Source organism: Chinchilla lanigera, unplaced genomic scaffold (assembly GCF_000276665.1).
Source record: "Chinchilla lanigera isolate Chin_1 unplaced genomic scaffold, ChiLan1.0 scaffold00026, whole genome shotgun sequence".
Taxonomy (NCBI): Eukaryota; Metazoa; Chordata; class Mammalia; order Rodentia; family Chinchillidae; genus Chinchilla; species Chinchilla lanigera.
Window position 1 is genome coordinate 24,661,095 of NW_004955427.1, and position 23,740 is coordinate 24,684,834.

A 23,740-nucleotide genomic window follows, 5' to 3' on the forward strand; every position below is an offset into this window, starting at 1 on the left:
GGCTCTGGGCCTCCAGTTGGATTTGTGGGAGGCACTGTTATGGGCTCTAGGCCTTCAGCTGGACTCATGCAGGACATTATCATGGGATCCAGGCCTTCAACTGGATTCTTGGTCTATAGTGTGTGGACAGATTTTCTGCACTCTCTTTGTATATGATTCTTTGGGTGACTATTATAAATGTTATAAAATATGTGTCCTGTATTATATTGTTCTCCTTGCACTATCCCCCAAACCACATCAATGACCAAGTCAGTTTCATCCCTGGGAGGCAAGGATATTTTAACAATAAATGTAATATACCATATAAACAGAAGTATAAGATTAATAATATCCTTCAGTTATTTCGGACTGATGAGGTCCACAATCTCCCAAACGAGTGTATGGCAAAGGCTAAATAAAAACAGGCAAATGGAATGATTTCAGGACTCCAGAGGATCAAATCCCTCTCACAGAATTCAAGATTCTTTTGGGGCTAAGACCAAGGCCTTCTCTGGGTGGCCCATATTTATTTATTTATTTGTTTATTTATTTTTGGTTTTTCTCTGGTACCTGGAACTGAACTCATGACCTTGCGCTTGCCAGGCAGGCGCTTTGCCGCTGAGCTAAATCCCCAGCCCCCCATATTTATTTTGTTATCAAAAGGAGGGAAGGGAATACTCAGGAAGGGTGGAGCCGCTCAAGGACTTCTCCTAGTAAGGTATTAAGTTAATCCACCCAGGAGTGAGATGTCTGAGGCTACAGTCTTTATCTAGTTGAGGTTGGATCCAGGTGTCCTTAGCTCTGATGTTGTCTTAGCCTTTGAGGCTTCAAAGCTTCACCACCACTACAGGCCTCAGTAGGGATTAGTGACTCACAAAAGTTCACTTACTGAGTCTGCTGCCCATTTCCAGATAGGCAGCCTAGGCCTTGGACAGACTCACAAGTAAACATGAAAAGCCCATGGTTTAATTTAAGTCCTGCCTAAGGCTTCTTGGTAGTGGTCTCCATCACAGAAGTAAAGACAAATATCACATGATCATCTCAATAGATACAGAAATGGCCTTTGATAAAATCCAACATCCATTCATGATAAAAACATTGATACAGAAGGAACATACCTTAAAATGATGAAAGCGATTTATGGCAAACCCGCTGCCAACATTACCCTAAATGGAGTGTGAGGGAGATAGAAAGCTTTCCCACTAAAATCAGAAACAAGATGTTATGGTTTGTATCTGGATGGTCCCCCGACAAAGCCTCATGCAGTCATGGAGGGTGGGCTTTTCAGATGTAGCTGAATCCAGAGTTTGTGGGGACTAAGGGTGTGAGTGCTATACCTGCCCTAAGGTGGGTAGCTTGCATACAATGTAAGAGACAGAAAGTCTTGTCACTTGCTTGTTGCTTTTGCTGTTTTCTGCCACCATGAATGGTTGCCCCTCTGCCATGTGCCACTCTGAGTGGAAGCCGGAATATGGACTAAAACCTCCACAAAATGTGAGCTAAACAAACCTTTCCTCCCTTAACTTGTAGGTGGTGAGTGTTTTGTCTCAGCAATGAGAAAAATAACTAAGTCACAAGACAAAGGTGTCCACTCTTATAACTTCTGTTCAATGTAGTATTTGAAACTTTAGCCAGAGAAATTAGGCAAGAGGAGGAAATAAAAGGGATTCAAATAGGAAAGGAAGAAGTCAAAAGATCCTTATTTGAAGATACGTGATCCTTCAAAAAACAAAATCTAAAACTCCACTCTCAGAACTAATGAACAAGTTCAGCAAAGTAGCAGGATATAAAATAAATACACAAAAAGCAAGAGTGTTCCTATACACCAAGAATGAACCCACTGAGAAAGAAATCAGAAAAATAACCCATTCACAATAGCTGCAAAAATTAAATACTTCAGAATTAACCTAACCAAGGAAGTGAAAGACTTCTATAACAAAAACTATATTGTTCTGAAAAAAAAAAGAGAGAGATTGAGAAAGACATTGGAAAATGGAGATGGATATATGGTACACGCCTGTAACCCCAGCACTCAAGAGGCTGAGGCAGGAGGATCGCCATGAGTTTGAGGCTAACCTGGACTATGTAGTGAGTTCAAGGCTAGCCTGATTACAAAGTAAGACCCTGTCTCAAAAAACAAACAAAATGAAAAAAGGAGAAAAAATAAAATGAAAATATATATCCTGTTCCTGGATATACAGAACTAGCATCATCAAAATGGCTATACGATGCAAAATTATATATACATTTAATGTGGCCTCCACCAAAATACTATCAGCTTTTTCTATGGAACTAGAAAAAGTAATTTTAAAATCTATATGGAAACAGGAGAAACCCAGAATAGCCACAGCAATCCTGGCAAACAAGAGCAAGGCAGGAAGCATTACAACCCTATACTTCAAGTTATTCTACAAAGCCACAGCAGTAAAAACAGTATGGCACTGGTGCAAAAACAGACATATTGACCAACAGAATAGAATAGAGGATGCAGAAAATTCTCAAGCACATTTGGCCAACTGAATTTTTAAAGGGATCAATAATATGCATTAAAGTAAAGGTTACCTCTTTAACAAGAAGGAAATGTACAGGAAAAACTGGTTATCCACATGCACAAGAATGAATCTTGATCTACATATCTCAGGCTGTATTAAAATCAAATCAAAATGGATCAAAAATTTACTAGAAGAAGAAACTGTTTCAATAAAAAAAGAAACTCTTTCATAAAACTTGAAGTCATGGGCATAGGCAAAGACTACCTGAACAAAACCCCAATTACAAAGAAATAATACCAATAACAAATGGGATTATATTGCATTTTAAAACTTCTACATGATGAAAGAAACAACAGAGTGAAGAGATAATCTATAGAACGGGCAAGATTTTTAACCAGCTACTCTTCAGATAGGAGATTAATATCTAGAATAAAGAATTTAAAAAATAAACTGCCAAAAATAAAAGACTCAATCACAAAATGGGCAATTGAAATGAAGACATTTCACAGAAGAAATGCCAGTGAATACATGAAAAATGCTTAGCATTTTTAAGCATTAGAGATGTGCATATTAAAATAACACTGAGATTTCACCTTACTCCAATAAGAATGACCAGTATCAAGGGCTCAAACAACAACAAATGCTAATGCAGTTGAGGGTAAAAAGGAACCTTTATATATTGTTTCTGAGAATGTAAACTAGTATAACCACTTTGGAAATCAATACAGATTCACCAGGAAGCTAAAAATAGAAATTCTACTTGGCCCACTGTACCTCTCCCAGGTATCTTCCCAGAGGAGCTAAAATCATCCTACTGCAGTGATACATACATACCCATGTTTATAGCAGCACAACTCACAACAGCTAAGTTAAGGAAGTGGCCTATATCCGCATAAACTGATTGATAGAGAAAATGTGGTATCTATACACAATGGAGTACTACCAGCCATAAAGGATAACTTTGAATTTTGAAGGAAAATAGATGGATCTTGAGACCATAATGCTAAGTGAAATAAGTCACTCACAAAAGACTAAATATAGTATGGTGTCTTCATTAGTTTCTTCATCACTGGGACAAAATACCTGACACCCACAATGTAAAGGAGCAGAGTTTTATTTTGGCTCAAGTTTCTGTACTTTTGGTCCTTGCATGGTTGGCAGTTTGGCGTAAAGGCCTGGGCAGAGAAAAGCTGCTCACATAATGGCAGAGAGAGAAGGCAACAGAGAAAGGGAGGAGCTGAAAAGGGAGCTCATGCCCTTCTAGCTCATGCCCCCACAGACTGCCTCATCCCACCATATGCCTCCTCCTCACAGCAAGTCAGCTATAACACACCTATGGTCCATTGCTCTTCCAAAGGCCCCACCTAGGAGTGCAGGAGGCTCCTGCGGGATCTCTAGATATAAACCATAGCATTCTGCCCTAGCCCCCAAAAGAATCATGTATCCTTTTACACAAAATGCAATTAGTCTATTTTTAAGAGTCTTAACAGTTCCAGCACTGCAGAAAAGTTCAAGCCCAAGGTCTCCTCTGAGACTCAAAGCAAGCTTAGCTGTGAGCCCTTGTAAAATCAAAAAGAAAATGAAACACTTCCAATGTGCAATGGGACAGGGTAAATATTTCTGTTCCAGAAGGGAGGAATAGGGGAACGGATAGAAATCAGACCAAAGCAAGACTGAAACCCAGCAGAGCAAACATTAAATCCTGTAGCTCCATGTCCAGCACTCAGGGGAAGCTGTGCCAAGATAGTAACTCCAAATGGCTTGAGTAGCTCTGCCTCTATGGCACTGCCTGCCACACACCCAACAGCCTCTCTTAGACAGGCTTTGCTCACTTCCTGAAGCCTTCATCAGCAGATGTCTCATGTTCCTGGATTCTCAGATTTTCTGGGGATACCCCTGCACTTTTGGCTTCACTCTCACAGCTTCATGCATTGCCTCCTCTGAGGCACACTGCCTGGCATCCCAGGCCTCCTTCTTAAATTGGGGAGGAAGCCTTCCTCACCAGACAAGTCTTGCATTTTGCAGACCTGAAAAACCAGCATGGTGGTACCAGTATCTTTCACCAGCTTGAGCAGTAGCCAAGCCCTCTTGCATCATGGCTGCAGAGAATTCTGAGTGTTTGGATGGCTAAACTCCAGGAAACTCTTTCCTAATTGGCCTTCAGTGAGCTGGGGTCTCTGGGACTGTCTTCTCAAGGCAAAGTCTTTCATGTTTGCAAGGTGGAGCCAGCAAGGAATTTTTCTTATGCTTCTAATGCAAAGTACAGTAAAACTTTGGATTATAAGTAACTTATTCTGCAAGAAAAGCAAACATTTATAATAAATTTTAACTTGATAAATGAGCAGTGCCTTCCAGTAAAATTAGTACATGATGCTGAACAGCATACAAAATATAAAAAACGGATACTTGCCATTAAGCACTTGCTACCATATCTTTTCACAATAGGCCACCTTACACTGCAAGGTGTACTTTTTCCCTACTTTTACTTGGCCCAAACTCCTTCTGTAAAGCCTTTTTTTCCCTACCTTTAATAAATGTGAAACTTTGGGGCTGGGGATTTAGCTTAGCGGCACAGCACCTGCCTGGCAAGAGTGAGGTCATGAGTTCAATTCACGGTACCGGAAAAGCAACAACAACAACAAAAAAAATGTGAAACTTTGTCACCATTCACACTTATTTTAGCTAATTCTTTGTTTGGCACAAAAAGAACCTAAAAATCACCTCTAAAAGAAGACTCCAACAGCTAAAAGCTGGTAACACCATAAATGGAATTGTTTTTGTGATCTCTTTCTTGATGGGTTTATTTTTGGTGTACAGGAATGGTACTGGTTTTTATATTTTTTATTTTGTATTCTTTTGCTGACTTTATTTATTACTTCTAAGAGTATTATGGTGGAATATTTTAGGATCATGTTATCTATGAGTAAGTATATTTTATCATTTTCCTTTCCTTTTGACTCTGTTTCAGCATAGCCAGTTACAATTTCACTTCATATCCAAGTGCTATTTTGGCTTTGAAAGCACCATTTGATACTGAAATGTCATTGATGCAGCATGACATGTTTCTGTCTATTGATGAGGACCTTATTTTTTTAGTACTAATAGGTACAATTGACTTTCAATTAAGTAGTTTCAGTGAAACCTGAAAAAGAACTGTAAATCTAATACTAATCTTAATTATTAACACTACCTTAGCTATTCTACTTTTCACTAAGCAATCCTGAATAGCATAACTGCACACATAGAAAACATAAAGCTTATTCAAGTGCAGTTGTGATGCTGTAGGAGCAGCCCATGTACCATTTTCTATAAAATATCCTCCAGGAACTATTATTGTCCTACTGTTTGAGAAATTTCCCTTCTTCTACCTCACACAACTGTCCCCAAATAAAAAAATCTGAAGCTGAAATACTACCTATGGCAGTGTTCTTAATCTTTATTTACTTTTCAACCTATGAATGAATTAAAAACAGGATTAGAACAGATTGAATATGGTAACTTGTTGAAAACAAATTATCTGGATTCATTTAATTGTATCTGAAAAGTGTTAACATTCCCTTCACTCTACTTGCAAAATATTATAACCTACATTACATCATTTTAAGATATTAGTGTTAGTATACTAGTGTATATCAATTTCACTTAATATCTGCATTATGTTTAGGTGCATAATCTTATCAATATCCTAGGGACCCTAACAATTCTACATAAACTCTTTACTTATTTACATAACAGCAATTGTTTTACTAGTGTTTGCAGCTTGCAAAACTGCTATGGGTTGTGCCTCTAACACTAAAAATGCTAGAGGTGATGTTTTTGATAAACAGATAAGGTTTTTGTTTGCTAGGTTCCTTGAATGTATTCCTGTGTTGGGTTAAAAAATTTAATAAAAGTTTACTCAAGCAAATTGTTTTATTTGTTAACTCTTAATGGGCATCCAATTTGATATAAATTGATACAGTTAAAAACTATTTCTTGTTATTTATATTTACAGTACTATTATAGGCACCTAAATTAGGTGGAAATGAATAGGCGGTCATACGGGGCTGGGCCCTCAGGGAAGTCAATGCAGAAGTTGAGAACACAGCACAACTGTGGCTAGAGGTGCATCTATCTAAGGCCAGACTTCAAGACAGCATGACCAGGCCTGCATGCCTCACCAAGGGAGAAGCAATAACTTGAAGACTATACTATAGTTGGTATCGCCCGGTCCAATAAAGTCTAGATAGACATCAGTCACCCAGGTGGGTGACCAGGACCTCCTGATTCATTCCTTCCTGAAAAGATCTTTGTTCTTTCCATGTATACTTGCTGTGTGACCTGCCTCTCCATTGGATCAACGTAGATAACATAGTGGTTATATTTGTAATCTTTTTGATTGATCTAGTTTTGTCCCACATTGTGTCTGCCTCATGATTTTGCTCTATAAAACTTCCTTTGAGAAGTGAGCTCCTCGGCAAACCAGTTTTGGGTCCTGTCCCTCATGTGTTATCTGTCTCAATACATTTTTCCTACTCTTAGCCTCCATTGTTCCTCAGAAGTCATTCTTTGCTTCTGGGGAACATGAACTCTGCATACCTGACATCTAGCAGATTGGTACTTACTTCTCCTATACCAGTACCACTTCTTGAATAAATAGATGAATCCAATGAAATAGTAGGAGGTTATATAAATTGTTAGAGTTGTTATGGAAATGATTGAGCTTAACTAATGAGTGTGTTTAAGCCAGCTGTGGACATTTACTCACCCTTTATACGTAAGGTTGCTGCTTGTCCCTCTTTACAGAATGATTACATTTGCATTAGGGTTATGACCTCTGAAGATAAATTGAAAGTTGAACAAAGGTTCTAATCTAGATAACCAGCCTAACTGGCGTGTTTCACTTCTACTCGAAAATCCTCCCACTACTTTGCCACATAGACAGGCTTGTTCACTCTAACTGTTCATAAGTAGCTCATCTAGTTTTGGGATTTTTTTAAGGCAAGATCTTGCTATAAACTCCAGGCTGGCCTCAGATTTGCAGCGACCCTCCTGCCTCAGGTGCCCAAGTGCTGGGATTACTGTCAAGAGCCACCATACATGGTTGGTTTCAGGATTTTTAACTGAAGTTCTCTTTGTAAAATCTATTCTGGTCAATTCATTATGCCAAAGGTAAAATAATTTATGTTTGCTTTCTTTCCTTTATGATGCTACCTCTATAATGCCTTAAGAAATTTCTATCTCCTATACTATGTTTTGATTAATGAAATCATAATCAACGTTTTGATTAATGAAATTGTGGTTGCTAAATTAATTAGGCTTTAGACTAGTCGTAGTTCAAAATGGTGAGATTATATCAACACTTCAGATATAAATCAAGTACTTTGGTTAAGCTACACTTGATTATCCAAGCACATGTTCCAGTATGTTTTACCTTGTTATGACTTATCTCATCGTATAGATACTGGTTAAATAAACTATAAAAATTTTTTAGTTTGAAAATACTTGAGAAGGGTAATGTGTGGTATGTGTATGTTTCATGGCTTTTCAGTCTTAATTTACTACTAAATCCTCCTTTGACTCTTAGAATTTCACAAAAGCTTATATAAAAAATATCCTTGAATTAGAAAGTGTGGCCCATTTCAACCTATTACATGTGCTTTACTTTCTTCAAACTTTTTTCAGGTTTGCTAAAGATGGTGGCATATTGGCTAAATTGGTAAGAGATGGTAAAGGTTACTAAGGTTTAATGATTCTAAAACAGGCTCTCTAAAGGAATATAGAGCACTGCCAGGTCCTTTGAGTTTTAAGATGCTTCTGGTAGTATTTTAGTCAATAATTCTGTTACAAAATTATTTATGTTTAAGGCTGAGTATGGCGGGGTAGCTAACACCTACTTGGCCCTTAGCTATCAGATATTCGTACATGCTAAGGTTACTGTTTCCATTTACTCTGCAAAACAAGGATGTACTGTGGTAGCTGAAATATTTGCAAGATGCCCACTGACTTCCAGAGTTAACAGAGTGGGAAAGAATCTGCAGAGACAGGAAGTCCTGCAAGAGATAAAGGAAACACACTGACACCTACACACATCCTCACTCTCCAAACCCAAGGGCTCTTTTGTTGTCATTTTTTTTCTTTAAAATATAAATTTAAAATTCTTTAAAATTTTAATGTGAAATTTTTATATTTTTATTTAGAGACAAGAAGCTGACTAAGTTCCAACATCCCCACAGGCTGTCTGGAACCACATCGCAGCAAAAACTGGGGCAGGACCATGCAGGGCCTTGTAGGATACACACAGGAGTAGGTGAGCTTGGGTGGCTTGGAGAGTCCATCTCCAGGCGGAAACAGGAAATTCAAGGGTGAGTAAGGACAGAGGGGTGAGCAGGGAACTCCTCGGGTGGGGGATGCATGCAGGAGGGTGGGGGTACATGCAGGAGCAGGTGTATTCAGGGCCATTTGGGTCTTGAGTTCAGGACAGGGTGCCCCACAGTCACATGAGCCAGCACCCAGGAGCCTTTCCACCTTCCAGGCCCTGGAGCAACACTCCCTATACTGGCATGTTGCTCTCAGATTCTGCTCATGCCCCAGGTGGAATGTGTGTAAGTAACTTGCCGGAGTCACACAGGAGATCCTGTAGGACAGACTCTCAAGCCCTCTGGGCCAGGCTGCCCAGCAAGGGTGCATGGGCCACTACCCTGGTGGGGGCAGAGTTCTGCTTAGGAGGACGGGGAGGCAGTGTGGACAGGGGTATAAGAAGTTGCCAGCAACTGGTGTGGGGAGTAATGGAAAAAAGAGAACCAGTATTTGTTCACACCTCAAATGTACTAAGCATAACTATCTGTCAACTAGTTTATCCTCACAGCTTCATGAAGATGATACTTCTGTTAATCACATAACAACTTTAATGGCTCTTATATGATGTCTTATCCAAAAGAAAGTGTCCAATAGATATATAATTGTCTCCTCCAGGCCATGCATTCCGAACGAGTTTGAGCAATTTAACCAAAGTCACAAGGCTCAGTGGAACTTAGGTCTCAGGTCTACCAGGCTCCATGTTCTCCATTTTTTCGATCACTCTATTCTGTCTGAGGAGGTGCTGGAAGAGACTAGATGTAGCTCAAGGTGCCCATTTAAGGATCATTTTGCAAGGTATTTGGGCAAGGTATTTTTAACATATGCCTTAGGAAACTTTCTGTCCTTAGGTAAAAAAGTACACCGAGTTGGATAGTACGTCTCCCAAATTCAGCCTTCCTCTTGTAATCTCAAGGTGTGGCCTTATTTTAGACAAGATCAGGCACGTTCAGGGTGGTATGGCCATAGATAACCTTATTTTAAAGTAGGGGGCCAGGGATATAGCTCAGTGGCATAAGTGCCTCCCTGGTAAGCACAAGGTCCTGAGTTCAATTCCCAGTCCAATAAATAAATAAAATAGGGCCATTATGGATATGATTGGCTAGAATGAGGTCATAGCAGAGTAGGGTGGCCCTTTGTCCAATGTGACCGATGTTCTTTAAGAAGAGACAAGAGATACAGACACAAAAGGAGATTTACAAGCCACTGGATGCCACGAAGTGACAACAACGCCAGCAGGTAAGAGAGAAGCCAGAGACAAATTCCCCCTAGATCCTTCACACTGTGAACTTTTGGCCTCCAGAATTGTGCAGGCTTCATCCAAATATCAACCAATGTTCCAGCAGTCTGCTTACACAGACTCTGCATCACAGATGTGCAGCTGTGTCTTGTGCAAAGAATTCACATGCGCACCTTTCCTGCCTTCCTTTGCACAGACAGTTCAAAGCAACCACAATCCAGTCACCGGGGTCTGTCCTATCCTCTACAGTAGAACAGAGTTTCTGCGGCTGGATGGTGGTTAGCGTGGACAGTTCTCTTATCAGGAAGCATCTTACAAGCTGTCATGAGGTACAGCGTGCAGATGGGGAAGGGTGCTGAGCACTGCGTGTTTCAGCCTGCTCAGAGAAGTGGATTGCTTTGTGACGCAAGTATTAAATCCCTTTGACTTCAGCGAGCCTGCATTCCAAAACAATCAACTCGGGCTGAGGTGTGCAGGTAAGAACTACTGTCAAACAGAGAGGGCTACTGTGACTGTGCTTTTGAAGTGCTAGCTCATTTTTCTGGCTGAACTGTCTTGTAGGAAGGATGAGAAACTGAAAGAGGAGGAGGCGGAAGGGGAAAAAGAGGAGAAAGGCTGAGCTCCAGAGGGGTGAATACAGAGGACACAGTGGAGAGATGAAAAAAGAGCAAAGAGACAGAAAAATGAACGAAGAAAACAGGACCAAGAAATGGGCAGAGCAGCAAGGACACATTGGTTCAGGAAAAGCCCACACTTCCTGCCAGCTCTCTCTCCTCCTCACCTACCCAAACCTAAACTCCCCTAAACACACGTTCCGCCTGCTGCAGTCTGCGCCCACACAACCCCTAGTTGAGACACACAGCTCTCCTGCCTGGCCGCACCCTGACAGCAAACCTCATGCAGACTGTCTGCGCTGCCTGGTGATTCTGCCGCACGTCTCTGGTCAAATTGGCACCTCACACCCCATCCTCTGTCCACATTCCCAGCTGTTGCCATCACATCTGATTTTGGTGAGCAAGTTGAATCCATGGCAGAAATAGTTTCGCACACTGCTTCCCTTTATCCAATTTCAGTCTGTACCAAAAAAACGCGGCCTAGGGCTTCAGACCTCTTCCCCTCCCTCTGTTGGCTTCAGTGATACATCCACTCAGCTTCCGTATCATCAACAGGCTGGTGATGCCCACACTTACATCTCTAATCCAATCCCTTTACTTCACTTGCTTTGTACATGCAGCTACCTACTCAAAACCTCCACTTGAGGGGTCTCAAATGTAATGTATCCCAACTATAGCTTCAGATTCACATTCTGAAAATCAAATCCTCACCCTGGGATTTGCTGCTCAGTAAGTGACATCTGCCTCCCCCAAGTTGCTCAGCCCCCAAACAGTATTTCATTCTGGCTTTTTAAAACAGGATCTCAATATATTCCTCACTTTTTTTTTTGAGACAAGGTCTCGCTATGCAGTTCAGGCCAGCCTCGAGCTCACTTTGTAGACCAGGCTGGTCTCGAACTCACAACGATCCTCTTACCTCAGCCTCCCAAGTGCTGGGATTACAGGCGTGTGCCACCATGCTCTGCATTCCTCACTTTTAAAGTGGAAATAATAATGGATTGACTTCCTAGGGCTCTTGTGAGAACTGTCTTCTTCCCTAACAGCTCAAAACTGCGATGACTTTCTGAGCTGCCCAGCCTGCTGCCCAGCACGTTGCACATTCGCATTCTCCAAGGGAACACGCGTGTCTCTGGGCAGAGGTAGTGGGCTGGGCTACTCAGTGCCGCAAGAGAGACGTGGGAGTTATCTTGACCATTGTTGGCAGTGGAGAAAGACCTTTCCAGGAAGAACTGTTTGTGTAGTGGTGCAGAGAGCATAATAACAAGGACGGAATTGATACTCACTGTGCCGGGCATTCTTCCGTGTACCCTACAAATCACAACTTGCTTAACTTTTGTGGCAGCTGAATGAAGTAAGTCCTTTATTATTCCCATTTTGAAAGAGCAGAAAGTGAGGGACAAGGAGGCCCGGTATCTTGCCTAAGGTCACACGGCAAATAATAGGCAGGACTTCTAATGAGGCAGTGTGAGCACAGCACGTTTCTCTCTCACCTCTGTTTCGAACTGTTTCTCTGTGATGCATGTGGTGGAGGACAGTTCAGGGAGGATACAGGTTTCTCTGGAAATGAGCCACTGGAGAGACACAAGCGGGTAAAATTAGGTGGGAATGAAGAATGTTGACTTTGCCAGACTTAGGAGATTAAATATCATATTTTTAAATCGAGGGGGCCTAAAATAAAAATAAATAAATAAGGGACTATAAGAAAATGGAAGGTAGATGCCTGGAGATGAGGTCAGGGGTTTGGGGAGGAGGGAAGAAAGGGAAAGGGAGATTGCAAATGACCAAGATACGTTATATACATGTATCAACTGCGCAAACAAACATCACTCTTCTATATTACTAACAGGTGCTAAAAATAGCAACTTGTGAAATAAACAAACAAAGAATGCTGGCTTTGGATGCTCCAGACCTGAGCCTGAACCATGGCTCTGCCACTTGCTCCCTCTGAGACCTTGGCAAAGGGTATGCATGTGCCTCGCCAGTGAAACGAGTTCATAGCCATCTCAGGCTGCCAGGCACAGGGCAAGCACCGCTGCTTCCTGAGCACACATCACCTTCACTAGAATCTTCTTCCTGTTATTATGAATGAGTTAAGTAAAGTGGCCTGCGCTTCCATTCCTAGGATGATGGGGTCCATGTGCTCTCCCTATTCCTCCTACACAGTGAGGACTCCTGGACAGGTGACGTGAAAGGCAGCGTGAAGAAAGCAGACCAGGCAGTCACCCGGAGCCTGGGGAACGCTCTAGCAGTGAGAGAAGCAGCCACTGCAGCTCTTTCCAGCCATTGACCAGGGAAAGTGCAGGACAGCCAGACATAAAATTTTAGATGATAACCTCTTTATTCTGGCCAAACCTCACGGAAAAATATTATGGTCAGCAAAAGTCGTATGGGGCGGTAAGAGCACCCAATCTCCCCGACACAGACAGAGCGGCATCAGAGAAGGCTCAGTTACAGTCAGGACCTTCGCTGTCACTTGTCAGTAATGATGTCAATGGCAACCACAAGGGAGCCGGTACTGGGCACTGTGACGTCTCCCAGCCAGGCAGTGTCAGTGGGACCTGGGGGGTGGATGATGACAACAGAAGTTGCCCTTTTGTACAAGAACTTTCTATCCATAGAGGAAATGGCCATTTGTGTCTTCTCTATACCTGGAAGGAAGAGATGACTATAATCACTAGAAATTCTTATCAAGTCAGGAGGTGCCAATTCTAATTTGCATGACAAATCCTAGGTTCATTTACCCTGCTTTTCCTGGCACCCGCTCTGATACTGGCCTCCCAGCACCTTATTTCCTCATCAGTTGAAGATGATATTTACCCATGAACTCAAAGCTACCTCTGTGAGATTTACCCCCTTCTGAGTATCTCCTATGTAAATGTGTGATATACAGCCTCTTAAACTTCAGTCCGTTTTCCCTTTGTTACAGGGGTGCCTGACTCCGGGGATCCCTACACACTAGATTTAGCCACCCTTCACCTTGAGAGTGCAGTCAGAAAGATGGTGGTGCGGTAAGAAAGGAATTTATTCTGTGTGGCCTCAAAGGAAAGAAATGAGGGCCCAGTGCCTTACGCCTGTCGTTGGAGTACTGACAAGAGCATCACCGTTGTAAAGGAGGGATTAGAACTGGGGCAAGAGGTAGGCCGGTCAAGCGGTCTGGGTCAAACTGTGGGCTTGTTGATTAGTATCTCAAATCTGATTCAGTGAGGTCCTGCTGTGGGTGTTACGGCTTGCAGTAATAATTTGGTTTCTGTAGTGAGACAACTGGGCTCCAACTAAAGCAGTCTTGATTCTGAGATAGGTTTTAAGCCTGCAAGGCTGGATATTCCTGGAACTTGAAATAAACCCGAAGAACTCAGAGGGAGAAGAGATTAGAGAGATTAAAATGCAGTTAGGGCAACTACTAAATCCTCCATCAGTCCAATGCAGAACTATGGTCTTGCGTCCTGACCTTGAGTCTGTACACTTAAGTGACATTAAATCAGACCCACATGTGTGACTACTCTGGCATGAGAGGCCAAAAGTGCAAATAAAGACCAAAATATATTTTGAAAATGTTCAAATGCAGAGGGGAATAAGAGAGAGAGGAGGGGAAAAGGAAAGGAGGGAAAAGTAAGAAAAAATGAGAAAAGAATGAAAATATGGAAACAAAGCTTTGTAAATGGGGAGGGGAAGAGGGTTTGAAGGGAGGGTAGGAGAATGAGGGGGAACAAGTTACGTCATGTACAGGTGCAATTTCTCCGTGATGAATATGTTCATTATATCTAAAATGTACCAATAAAATCTAATGTAAAAAAATTTTTAAAAAAAGGAACTGTGAAGGGCAGGACGTAAAAAGAATCAAGATGTGTTACATACGTGTACCAACTCCCTGTGATGAATGTAATCATTATGTACTGCAAACACATACTAATAAAAAGAAAAATTTTAAAACTATGAAGGGCAGAAAGAAAATTACTTTTTCTTTCCTGCAGGAAAAAATTAACACATTGAATTCAATAAACATGAAAGTACAAACTACCAAGAGGGTTGGTTGCCTCCCAAGGGCTGGGATTATAAGTATGAGCCATTGCACCCCATGGATTTATTTCTAAAGCACAAAAGTAATCCATGTAGGAAGAATGAACTTTTTCACAAATGATACTGGAACAATTAGACCTCCACGGGCAACAAAGTGAACCCCACCTAAACCTCACCCATTAACTCACTGACCACCTGACTTTTTTTGGATCCAGCTCTTAAATCATGTAGAAACTAAGTAACTAGGCCCAGAGCTGAACTCCAGTGCCTGTAGCCAACCCCAGGAATTATTTTGTTGGTGTTATATTACCTTTGGTACCACTTATTCAAACTGTATATGCAGTGCCGGTGGTTTACGTAGGATTGACATTATTCTTAAAAGCAATACCGAGCATAACCAATGTGTCGATCATTCCAGGTAGCCACATTACATACAGTATCACTTACACTGTCCAGCTTAATCCTCCCCAAAACTCTAAGAAGGAGAGGTCATCCTTATCGTCTCTATTCTGTTGAGTAACTTATCCCAGGTCAAGGAAGCTAATAAATAGCAGAGTCAACTAAAACCCAGCTGCCCCGGCACGTGGGTGGTGTGACAGTGCTCTGTTGCCAGACATACTCAGGGACCCGCTGCATGCCAGAAGCTGCATCCTAACCACCCTTTTATAATTAATTAACATCCCAATACTCTTACCCAAACACTAGCACCACTGTCTCATGTGGAAGGCACATTCTCCTCAGCCCCTGATGACAGCCAGGAGATGAGAAATTCAAAACCTAGAGCAGAGAGCCTCCAAATCACAGGAGCAAGCGAGATCTAGAAAGCTCCACGTCATGAGGGCAATGAGTCTCAGGTATGAGTCAGCTGGTTCAGCAAGAGCACCGAAATAGTTCCTTTCCAGATAAACATCAGAACAGAAATAAAAATGGCTATCTGACCTATGAAACAGGTAAAGGTTTTTGTAGGGTGGGGAAGAAGTGGTATTCAGGGGATTTCCAAATTTAACTAAATTTTAACTTTTTTAAAGATATGTGAAAAAGCCCGGCGTGGTGGCCCATGCCTATAATCCTAGCACTCAGGGGCTGAGGCTGGAGGATCTTTGCGAGTTTGAGGCCAGCCTGGGCTACAAAGTGAGATCGAGGCCAGCCTGAACTGCATAGCAAGATCCTGTCTCAAAAAGACAAAAAAAAAAAAAAAAAAGTAAGAAAGTGCTTAAAGCTGGTAACAAAATATAGCTGTCCCTTGCTTCAACCCCTCCCATACTCCCAAAAAGATCATTTTTAGCTCACTTGTTTTTCCTCTGGGGATTTGCCATTAAATTTTCTAAGTAATATGATTAACCTATGATTTTTCAGTTCAGAGCTTTTATTTTCTATTGGCTGCCTTTGGAGATGACTGAGGATTTAGTTCTCTTATCCTCTCCCTGTCCTTCAACCTCTCAAAATAATTACAGCACAGATGTTTCATTATATTTCCCTTCCTAAACCACTTTTTGTCTTTCCTCTATTAGGTATCTTCCCTTTATGTCCTTAGACTTTCTTGCGCCTATATTTCTGTGGATCCACCAGGTCAGATCAGCCTTCCCAATCAGACTTCGGTCATTTTTCCAAATGCCTCCTGCTAGTTTGGTTCCTTCCCCAGGCTGCCTTCACCCAGTGCAGTTCCTCTTGCTCCGACCTGCTCTTTGAGGAGCAGCTAGCATTTCCTTTCTTTCCCCTTCTGGGCTGGAGCTTCTCTTCCTCGGACCTCACCTTGTTTCTGGGATCAAATGTCTCTGCTGCCCCCTGACCCAAGATCAGGGAGACAGGAGTTGGTGGAAGGAGTCTGGTTTCCTCCAAGCCAGCCCCGAAGAGGAGAGAGTGGCCTTTTGTCTCACAGCGCCATCGTGAGGTGGCTCAGGGGCCTGAAGCACTTTCATGAGGAGCAAAATGTAGCACCTGGGTGGGGTCCTCATTACCATGCCACGCAAGGCCCCATGCTCTTCTCCAGACTCCGTGACGGCCCTTGACCTCCTGGAGCCAGCTAGTCCGTATGCTTCTGAGGCAGACACATTACCCACCTGCAAGTTAATGCTCCTGTCATGTGTGAGTGGAAGACAGCACAAAGGCTATTTCCTGTGGCGCTAGAGGAAGTAGGGGCTGTGTCAGAGGTCAGCAGATGTGCTGGGTCCTGAGGAAAACTCATTTTGCTGTTAGTATCTTAATTACCCGGCTGACTTTACAGCTGCAGGATTAGGATGGGGTGAAGGGACGCAGGAAAGGGGTAAAGGACAACTTCAGAGGAGCCCCTGACCTGGTATCGGCTGTTTCTTGGTGTCCTCTCTGCTGAAAGTACCCTGGAGTCACTTTCTATGACAGGTCACCTGGGAGTAGTCTTATTCTGTTCTTGCATATCTGAAAACACTGTATTCTACTCTTGCACCTGGTTGTTCACTCACTGAGACTTGAGGATGAAATATAATTTTAAAGGTATTACTTGTCCATTGCTTTCAAGGGTTTTACTTCTGAGCCAGGCCTGGTGGCATAGGGCTATAATCCCTGCCCTCAGGAGGCTGAGACAGGAGGATTGCTGTGAGTTTGAAGCCAGCTTCTTTTTATTGGTACACTTTTATTCATCTGACATTTTCAATGTGAAAGCTCATATCTTTTACTTCTGAAAAACATTTCTTGAGCTGTGTTATTAGGTTGAACCAAATGGAATTGCTATTTAACTTTTGTAAAAATGGCAATTTCATATTTGGGCCAATATCCTTGATAACATTCTTCCTCTGTTTCTCTTTTTCCTCCTTGGTGCTTTTGCTAGTCAGATATTGAACCTCACTGATCACTGGCCTTGCTGGTATCAAGGTCTTAGGTCTTCAGTCAGAGCCAAAGCCTCACAACCTCTCTGAGAGGATTTTGACCCAAGGGTGCTGCAAAAGCCCAGGGACGCTGGAAAAGTGTTCACACATTTGTTAATTTCACATCTAAGAAGCTCAAGAAAATACTGAAACATATTCCAATATATATGTTTAAATTGTCAGGCAATTTCCCTTCTGTGTGGGAGTGGGCTCTTCGCTCATTCCCTGAGAGGCACGGCACGACCTTTGAAGGCCATGGTTTGTGTGGATCCAGGCAGAGCTGCACCTGCCCCTGCCTGGGCCTTGCCTCCTCCTCTGGTTGCAGGCACAAGACCTGTGACCCCCTGGCTCCTAGGCAGAGAGCCTCGCTCCAGCCCTGCCTCAGCTCCCAGGATTTGCGCTTGCTTCTGAGGATTTCCCTTATCTTTTTTTCCAGATCAACTGTCTATTTTAAAAAGTATTTTTAGGGTTATTACCCAATATCTTAGTTGTTCTGCACCAGGACAGGGGCCTCAAGACATTCTTATTGTTTATATTACTGAAAAATTCTCTCTTTCTCTCTCTCTTCAGATTACAGTCTTCTGTCCCTCCCACACTGTGACGTAAGTGTGTCTCTCAGAAGCTTCCAGACCAAGTCTCTGGAAATCAGAGTCCTGTGCTGCAGCTCAGAGCCTCCTGTGTATGCCTATAAGAATTTATGAGTCTACTGGAACTGTGTAATCCGGCTTGCAGAGGCTAACCTTCCAGCTGTTCAGAGCTGGAGAGATTCCAGGGGAGGACACGGACACTTTCTGTCATGGGCAGAGTGGGAAACTGAGTCACAATGTGTTATACAGCAACACCCAGCCAGCCAGAACCTGCTTCTCACCCACAGCTGCGATGAGGGTTAAATGAATGACTAAAATCATTTTTCAAACAGCTGTCAACTTCCGCTCTCAGGTAACCCACATAGAGCTCTGTTCACTACAAGGAGAAAACACATACAATACACAGTCATGTGTCCCCCGGGGATGGGTGCCTTCTGAGAAATGTGCCACAAGGTGACTTCGTCACTGTGGGAATAAAAGCATCTGGCTGTCACGTCACCAGGTGATATCATCTGAGGGAACCTCTGTTGTGTACGGGCCCGTGAGGAAGGCTGTGCTGCCCAGGACTGTATATTCACTCAAAGGGGAACTCCAAATGAAGTCAGTCGTGGGGCCCAGTATGGCCTATTGTTCCGAATCACTACCCCTGAGCAAGTGGAGGCTCGGGGGAAGGCAGGGGGACTTGCAGTTTCCTCAAGCCCCTGTGTGCCAATTTCTGAAGGTCATTCTCACTGTTGCTCTGGCCCAGGGGTCACCTGAGTATTCTTTTGTGGCCTGGTCACCCAGTGTGGGACCTCCAAAGGCCACCTCAGGGAAGGGGGTTCTCTGTGAAGAGCTGACCTCGAGAAGCTCTCAAGATGGTGCCAGCAGTTCTCTCATCTGTGCTTCTGTGGTAAATGCCAAGAGCATGGGGCCAGGTCTTGGCTCCTTGTCTGACTGACAAAACAAAATGTGAATAGGCCCCGGGGACATTCCAGCACACCAGGGAGCCTGCCTGTAGACCTCATGGCCTCATACTTCCCCACACCACCAACCCCTCAGGCCTTTCACTTCTGGCTCCCCCAGGGGAATGTCTGCCACCTGCCACACCCAGCAGACCCCTTCCCACTCTTGCTGGTTACAATTTCCATTGCCTTTGGTCAGCTTGATTTTTTTTTTACAGCTTTCTAGAAAGTTTTATTAAGCCAGATGCTGACGGAGGAAAAACAGAATAGAAAAGCAAAACTAGGAAAGATTCAAAATAGTGAGAAGCATAATTTCTCCTTCACCAGGAGACACAAAGAGACCAAGCAGGGAACTTCCCTGAAGAGCACAGTGCAGGTGGTGTTACACTGATCAAGTCCCCTGGGTGGAGCTTACTCCTGCGCTTCCGCCTTGCAGTCTCTGAGGTCCTGGTGGTCCTTCAGGAAGTACTTTCTCATGCCTGTGCTGACACAATTCCTCCACATCTAGATGTGAAGAGACACTCTGAAAAAGCAGAGCTTCGGTCCATGCCAGAGTCTCCAAAATTGTCACGTGAGATCCAAATGCTGTTAAAACACTCTTAGTAAACCCACCAGGCGGGTGAGAACGCTGTGGGTTCAGGCCACGTGGGGCAGCAGTTATCAGAGACCCCTGCAGGGAGTTTTGGTGCATGATGGAAAGAGACGGGGGTGAGGGGGGAGGGAAGGGAAGGAAGAGCAGGGAAGGGGAAGAGAGCGGAGGGGAGAGGAGAGGAGAAGAGAAGAGACAAAGTGGTGGTAGAGTGGGGATCCAGGATGACCACTTGGTCAGCTTGATGAGTCAGTCACCTGTCACTTAATGAGTTACAGTCAGCTCTGCGTGTGCCTGTCCCAGGGCAAACGCAGGGCTTCCAGTGCCTGTGCCTTGGGTTATACGAGGTATGTGAGTTCAGAATGGGCCTGAGAAGGCACCCATGTGGGACATGGTGGAAAGAACACCCACGGGAGCCAGAGCAGATTCCAGCCCCTGTGTCCTTGAGCAGACTGAGGCTTAACTAAAGTCGGATTTCTCAGTACAGCATGGGAAATAAAGGTTAAGAATTGGCTCCACCTCCAGAGTTTTGTAACCTTGGGAAGGATACTCAGCCTTTTTGTCCACGATTTAGAAATGTTTGAAAGCCCAGAATCAGTATTCTATTGATAGGTAAATTCTGACTCTATTTTGTAAATGAAAAAGACCACAAAATTTCATAACAACATAATAAGAGAATAACGGCAGTTATTACACTCTGTATTCATATCTTCAAAGTAGTCAGAGCACAAGTCATAGACCAAAACAGCCTTACAAAGAGGGGACAACAGACAATAACACAAAACTTCCTTTGCAAGTGGAGATAGAAGTGTATCTTCTAAATGAAACAAATTAGCATATATATTAAGATTTTTTAAACAATAAAATACGTCATTTGGGGAAGCATTTGAACTCCCTACTTCCTATTTTGCTCTTTATTTGTATGTATGTTGTGTATATATGTGTGTGTGTGTTTCTCATATAAGAGAAACCATGCAATATTTGAGCTTGTGTATCTGAATTGTTTCACTTAACATAATGTTCCCAAGTTGCATCCATTTACCTACAAATGCCTCAGGTTTATCTTTCTTTGTGGCAGCATAGTACTCCATTGTGTATAAATACCACATTGTCCTTATCCATTCATCTACTGATGGATATATACACTGTTTCTAGCTGTTATAAATGGTGCTGCTATAAACATGGATATGTGTGTGTCCTTGTAACATGAGGGTTTTTCACTCCTTTGGGAAGTTACCTAGAAGGAGGATAGCTGGGTCAAATGCAATTTCTATTTTTAGTGTTTTGAGGACTCTCCACACTGACTTCCCTCATGGGTATGGTAAACTCTGACTTCATTTCTGTTTTCTCATCTCTAGCAGAGCTGAGAACACCCAGGCTGACAGGCTGAAGGTCAAATGTGTCCTGACAGTCATGCAGTCATGATTTAGGCAGACACTCAACCCCTGGCACTTGTTCTTGTTGCTTTTGAGGGCAACCTGCTGCCCCCACCTGTCTCAGCCCAGTCCTGGGGTGGCAGTTCACATGCCAAGCACAAGGGGGAGCCCAAGGTTCCCCCCTTCCCCAGGTCCCCAGCTGCAGGTGAGCAGGAAAGCCTTTTGTGGGGGACAGGCGGCATCTACTCAAGTCGCAGACCTTGAAGGTGTCTGCTCTGGCTGCACAACCTTAGGCCGCAGCCCTGCCCCCGCACAGCCTGCTAGCCGAGTGGCCTCGAGTTACTCCTCTAACTGCCTCAGCTTCTTCCCCTGCAGCAGAGCTGAAAATTAAAACTCCGGGTAACCGGCAGTGTCTGTGAGTAGCACCTGTGCCCATGACTGTCCTCATCACTGTCCCTGCCTGTGATTGTACCACGCGGGAGTCCGCAGCACAAGAAGAGCACAGAACACACTTGCCTGTGGCTGCAGAATGATGCAACACCAGACAAAGACAGGTGTGGCCACATCTGCAGCCACTCTCAGGTACAGAATGGCCAGCTCCCCACCCCTGTTCAGCATGTGTATCATTGCATCTTCACTGATGATGATTTTGACTTGCTTCCATCCTCTGCCTCCAGATGAAACCAGTATAAACCACAAACCAGACGAAAGCAGCCTGCCAGAGACTTGTTCTGCTTCTCAAGAGCGTGTGACCCTGCTTCCTGCATCCATCCACAGGAGCTTGGGCAGGTGTCCACCCTTGCTGCAGTAAGCTAAATGAATAGTCACCAGACTGTAACTCCAGGAAATCCACCCTGATTCACTGACCTTAAATTCGGTGGCTTAGTTGCTTATTTGCCATAAAAAACACCACACTGGGTGACTTAAAAAGTAACCAGTTACTTCTCATGATTCTGAAGGCTAGAAGTCCAAGATGAAGGCGTCAGTAGGTTTGGTTTCTCCAGTTTCCTACGCCTGAAGGTGGCCACCTCTCACTCTGCCCTCACACAGCCTTTTACAATGCACATACCTGGTGTCGCTCTTCTCCTGCCTGCTTAAAGCCCCGTTCTTATAACCTCAGGTTACCACCTGGCCTCCTTAAGATCCTATCTCTAAATGCAGCCACACTGTGGGGTAGGACTCTAACACGTGGATTTGGCTGAGGAGTAGTTACATTCATTCCATAGACTTGGATTTTTTTTTTTTTACTAAGCATACAAAAAGGGTCCTTCAGGAGAAGAGAGGGAGACTGCCTGGTATGCTGCAGTAGAGATCACTGTCTGGCTGGGCATGGTGGCACTTGCCTGTAACTCCAGCAGCTCCAGAGGCTGCAGCAGGAGGCTCATAAGTTCAATGCCCACCTGAGCAACTTAGCAAAACCCTGTTTTAAAATGAAAAGGTGAAGAGATGTAGTTCAGTGGTAAAACACTTGTCTAGAATGTGCTATGATGTTTTTAGTTCTTTTTTTTTTTCTCTTTAAAATATAAAAAAAAGCCAGGGGTGGTGGTGTATGCCTGTAATCCCAGCACTTGGGAGGCTGAGGCAGGAGGATCGTTGCGAGTTCAAAACCAGCCTGGGCTACAAAGTGAACTCATGGCCGGCCTGAACTGCACAGTGAGACCCTGTCTCAAAAAGACAAAAAATAAAATAAAGTAAAATAAAATAAAAATAATGTGTAAGGTCTAGATTTAATACCCAGAAGTAGAAGAAAGAGAGAGGGGAGGGAGAAAAGAAAAGGTCACTCTCACTTAGAAATCCTTGCTAAGGGAGTGAGTTGGAATGGGATGGGAAGAGGACCACAGAAAGTGGTGAAAACGCAGAGAAGATAGCTGCACACTCCTCTAGCTGCTTGTAGCTTATCCTCTACTGGTGTTGCCTTCCCAGGAAATGCATCCAATCCAAGGTGCTTAGCAAGAGACTGTTCCTTCCTCTGGGCCTCTGCAGTTTTTCATGCCCTTCATTATCCACCGTGCAAATTGTTTTCACCAACCGTACCGTAACTGCCTAAGTTTCTTGATTTTAGCAGTACAGAGACTCACGCTCAGAGAAACAGCTCGCTTGCTCAAGGCCACACTCAGTTTGGGGTAGCAGGTTGCCATCTGAACCAGACAGTCTGGCACCCAGTAATTTTGGGTCTGCCAGTTCACCGCAAAATTATAACCTTAAGGCTAGCCAGTTTTGCCCTACACCCCACTCTGACCCCTTTGTCAGCAAAGTCTGGTGCTTTAACAACCACAGAGGAGTTCTGAAGCCAAAAGCCATCCACCAGGCGGGGCTTTGTGGGAAGATCAGCTGCCTAGCCTGATGCTCCTGCTCTGGTAGCCGGAGAGAGACAGAGCTCCCTGGATAGGGTGAGGCAGGTCCCTCCTCTGTCCTTCACATGGCTGCCTCTTGCCTAAAGCTCAGAACTGTCTCTTCTTGCAACCTGAAAGACTGCAAGGCAAACTAGGGGTAAGGGGAAGACCCTGCCTTGTGCATCTTTGCAGGCAGGCTTGAGCACAAGTAGGGCACACAGTAGGTACTCAACAAACATCTGGCGAGTGGGTGGGTCAGGCTGGTTGTCTTGGTTACTTTTTTCTCTTTGCTGAGACAAAATACTTGACACATATAGGTTTATTTAGCTCACTGTTTGTGGAGGTTTCAGTCCATACTTGGCTGGCTCCAAGGCAGAGTGGCACATGGCAGAG

General features: G+C 43.6%; 1 protein-coding gene across 2 annotated transcripts in view; it reads right to left on the reverse strand.

The window, feature by feature from the left end:
• Ccr8 (chemokine (C-C motif) receptor 8) overlaps positions 1-23,740 on the reverse strand; it is a 44,223-nt gene that overhangs the window by 14,737 nt on the left and 5,746 nt on the right. Inside the window, exon 2 of one of the 2 annotated variants that reach the window (XM_005386554.2) lies at positions 12,152-12,232. In XM_005386554.2, the coding sequence (XP_005386611.1) occupies positions 12,152-12,182 (31 nt within the window). In that variant the 5' untranslated portion in view covers positions 12,183-12,232. The other variant, XM_013515222.1, reaches the window with a different exon arrangement.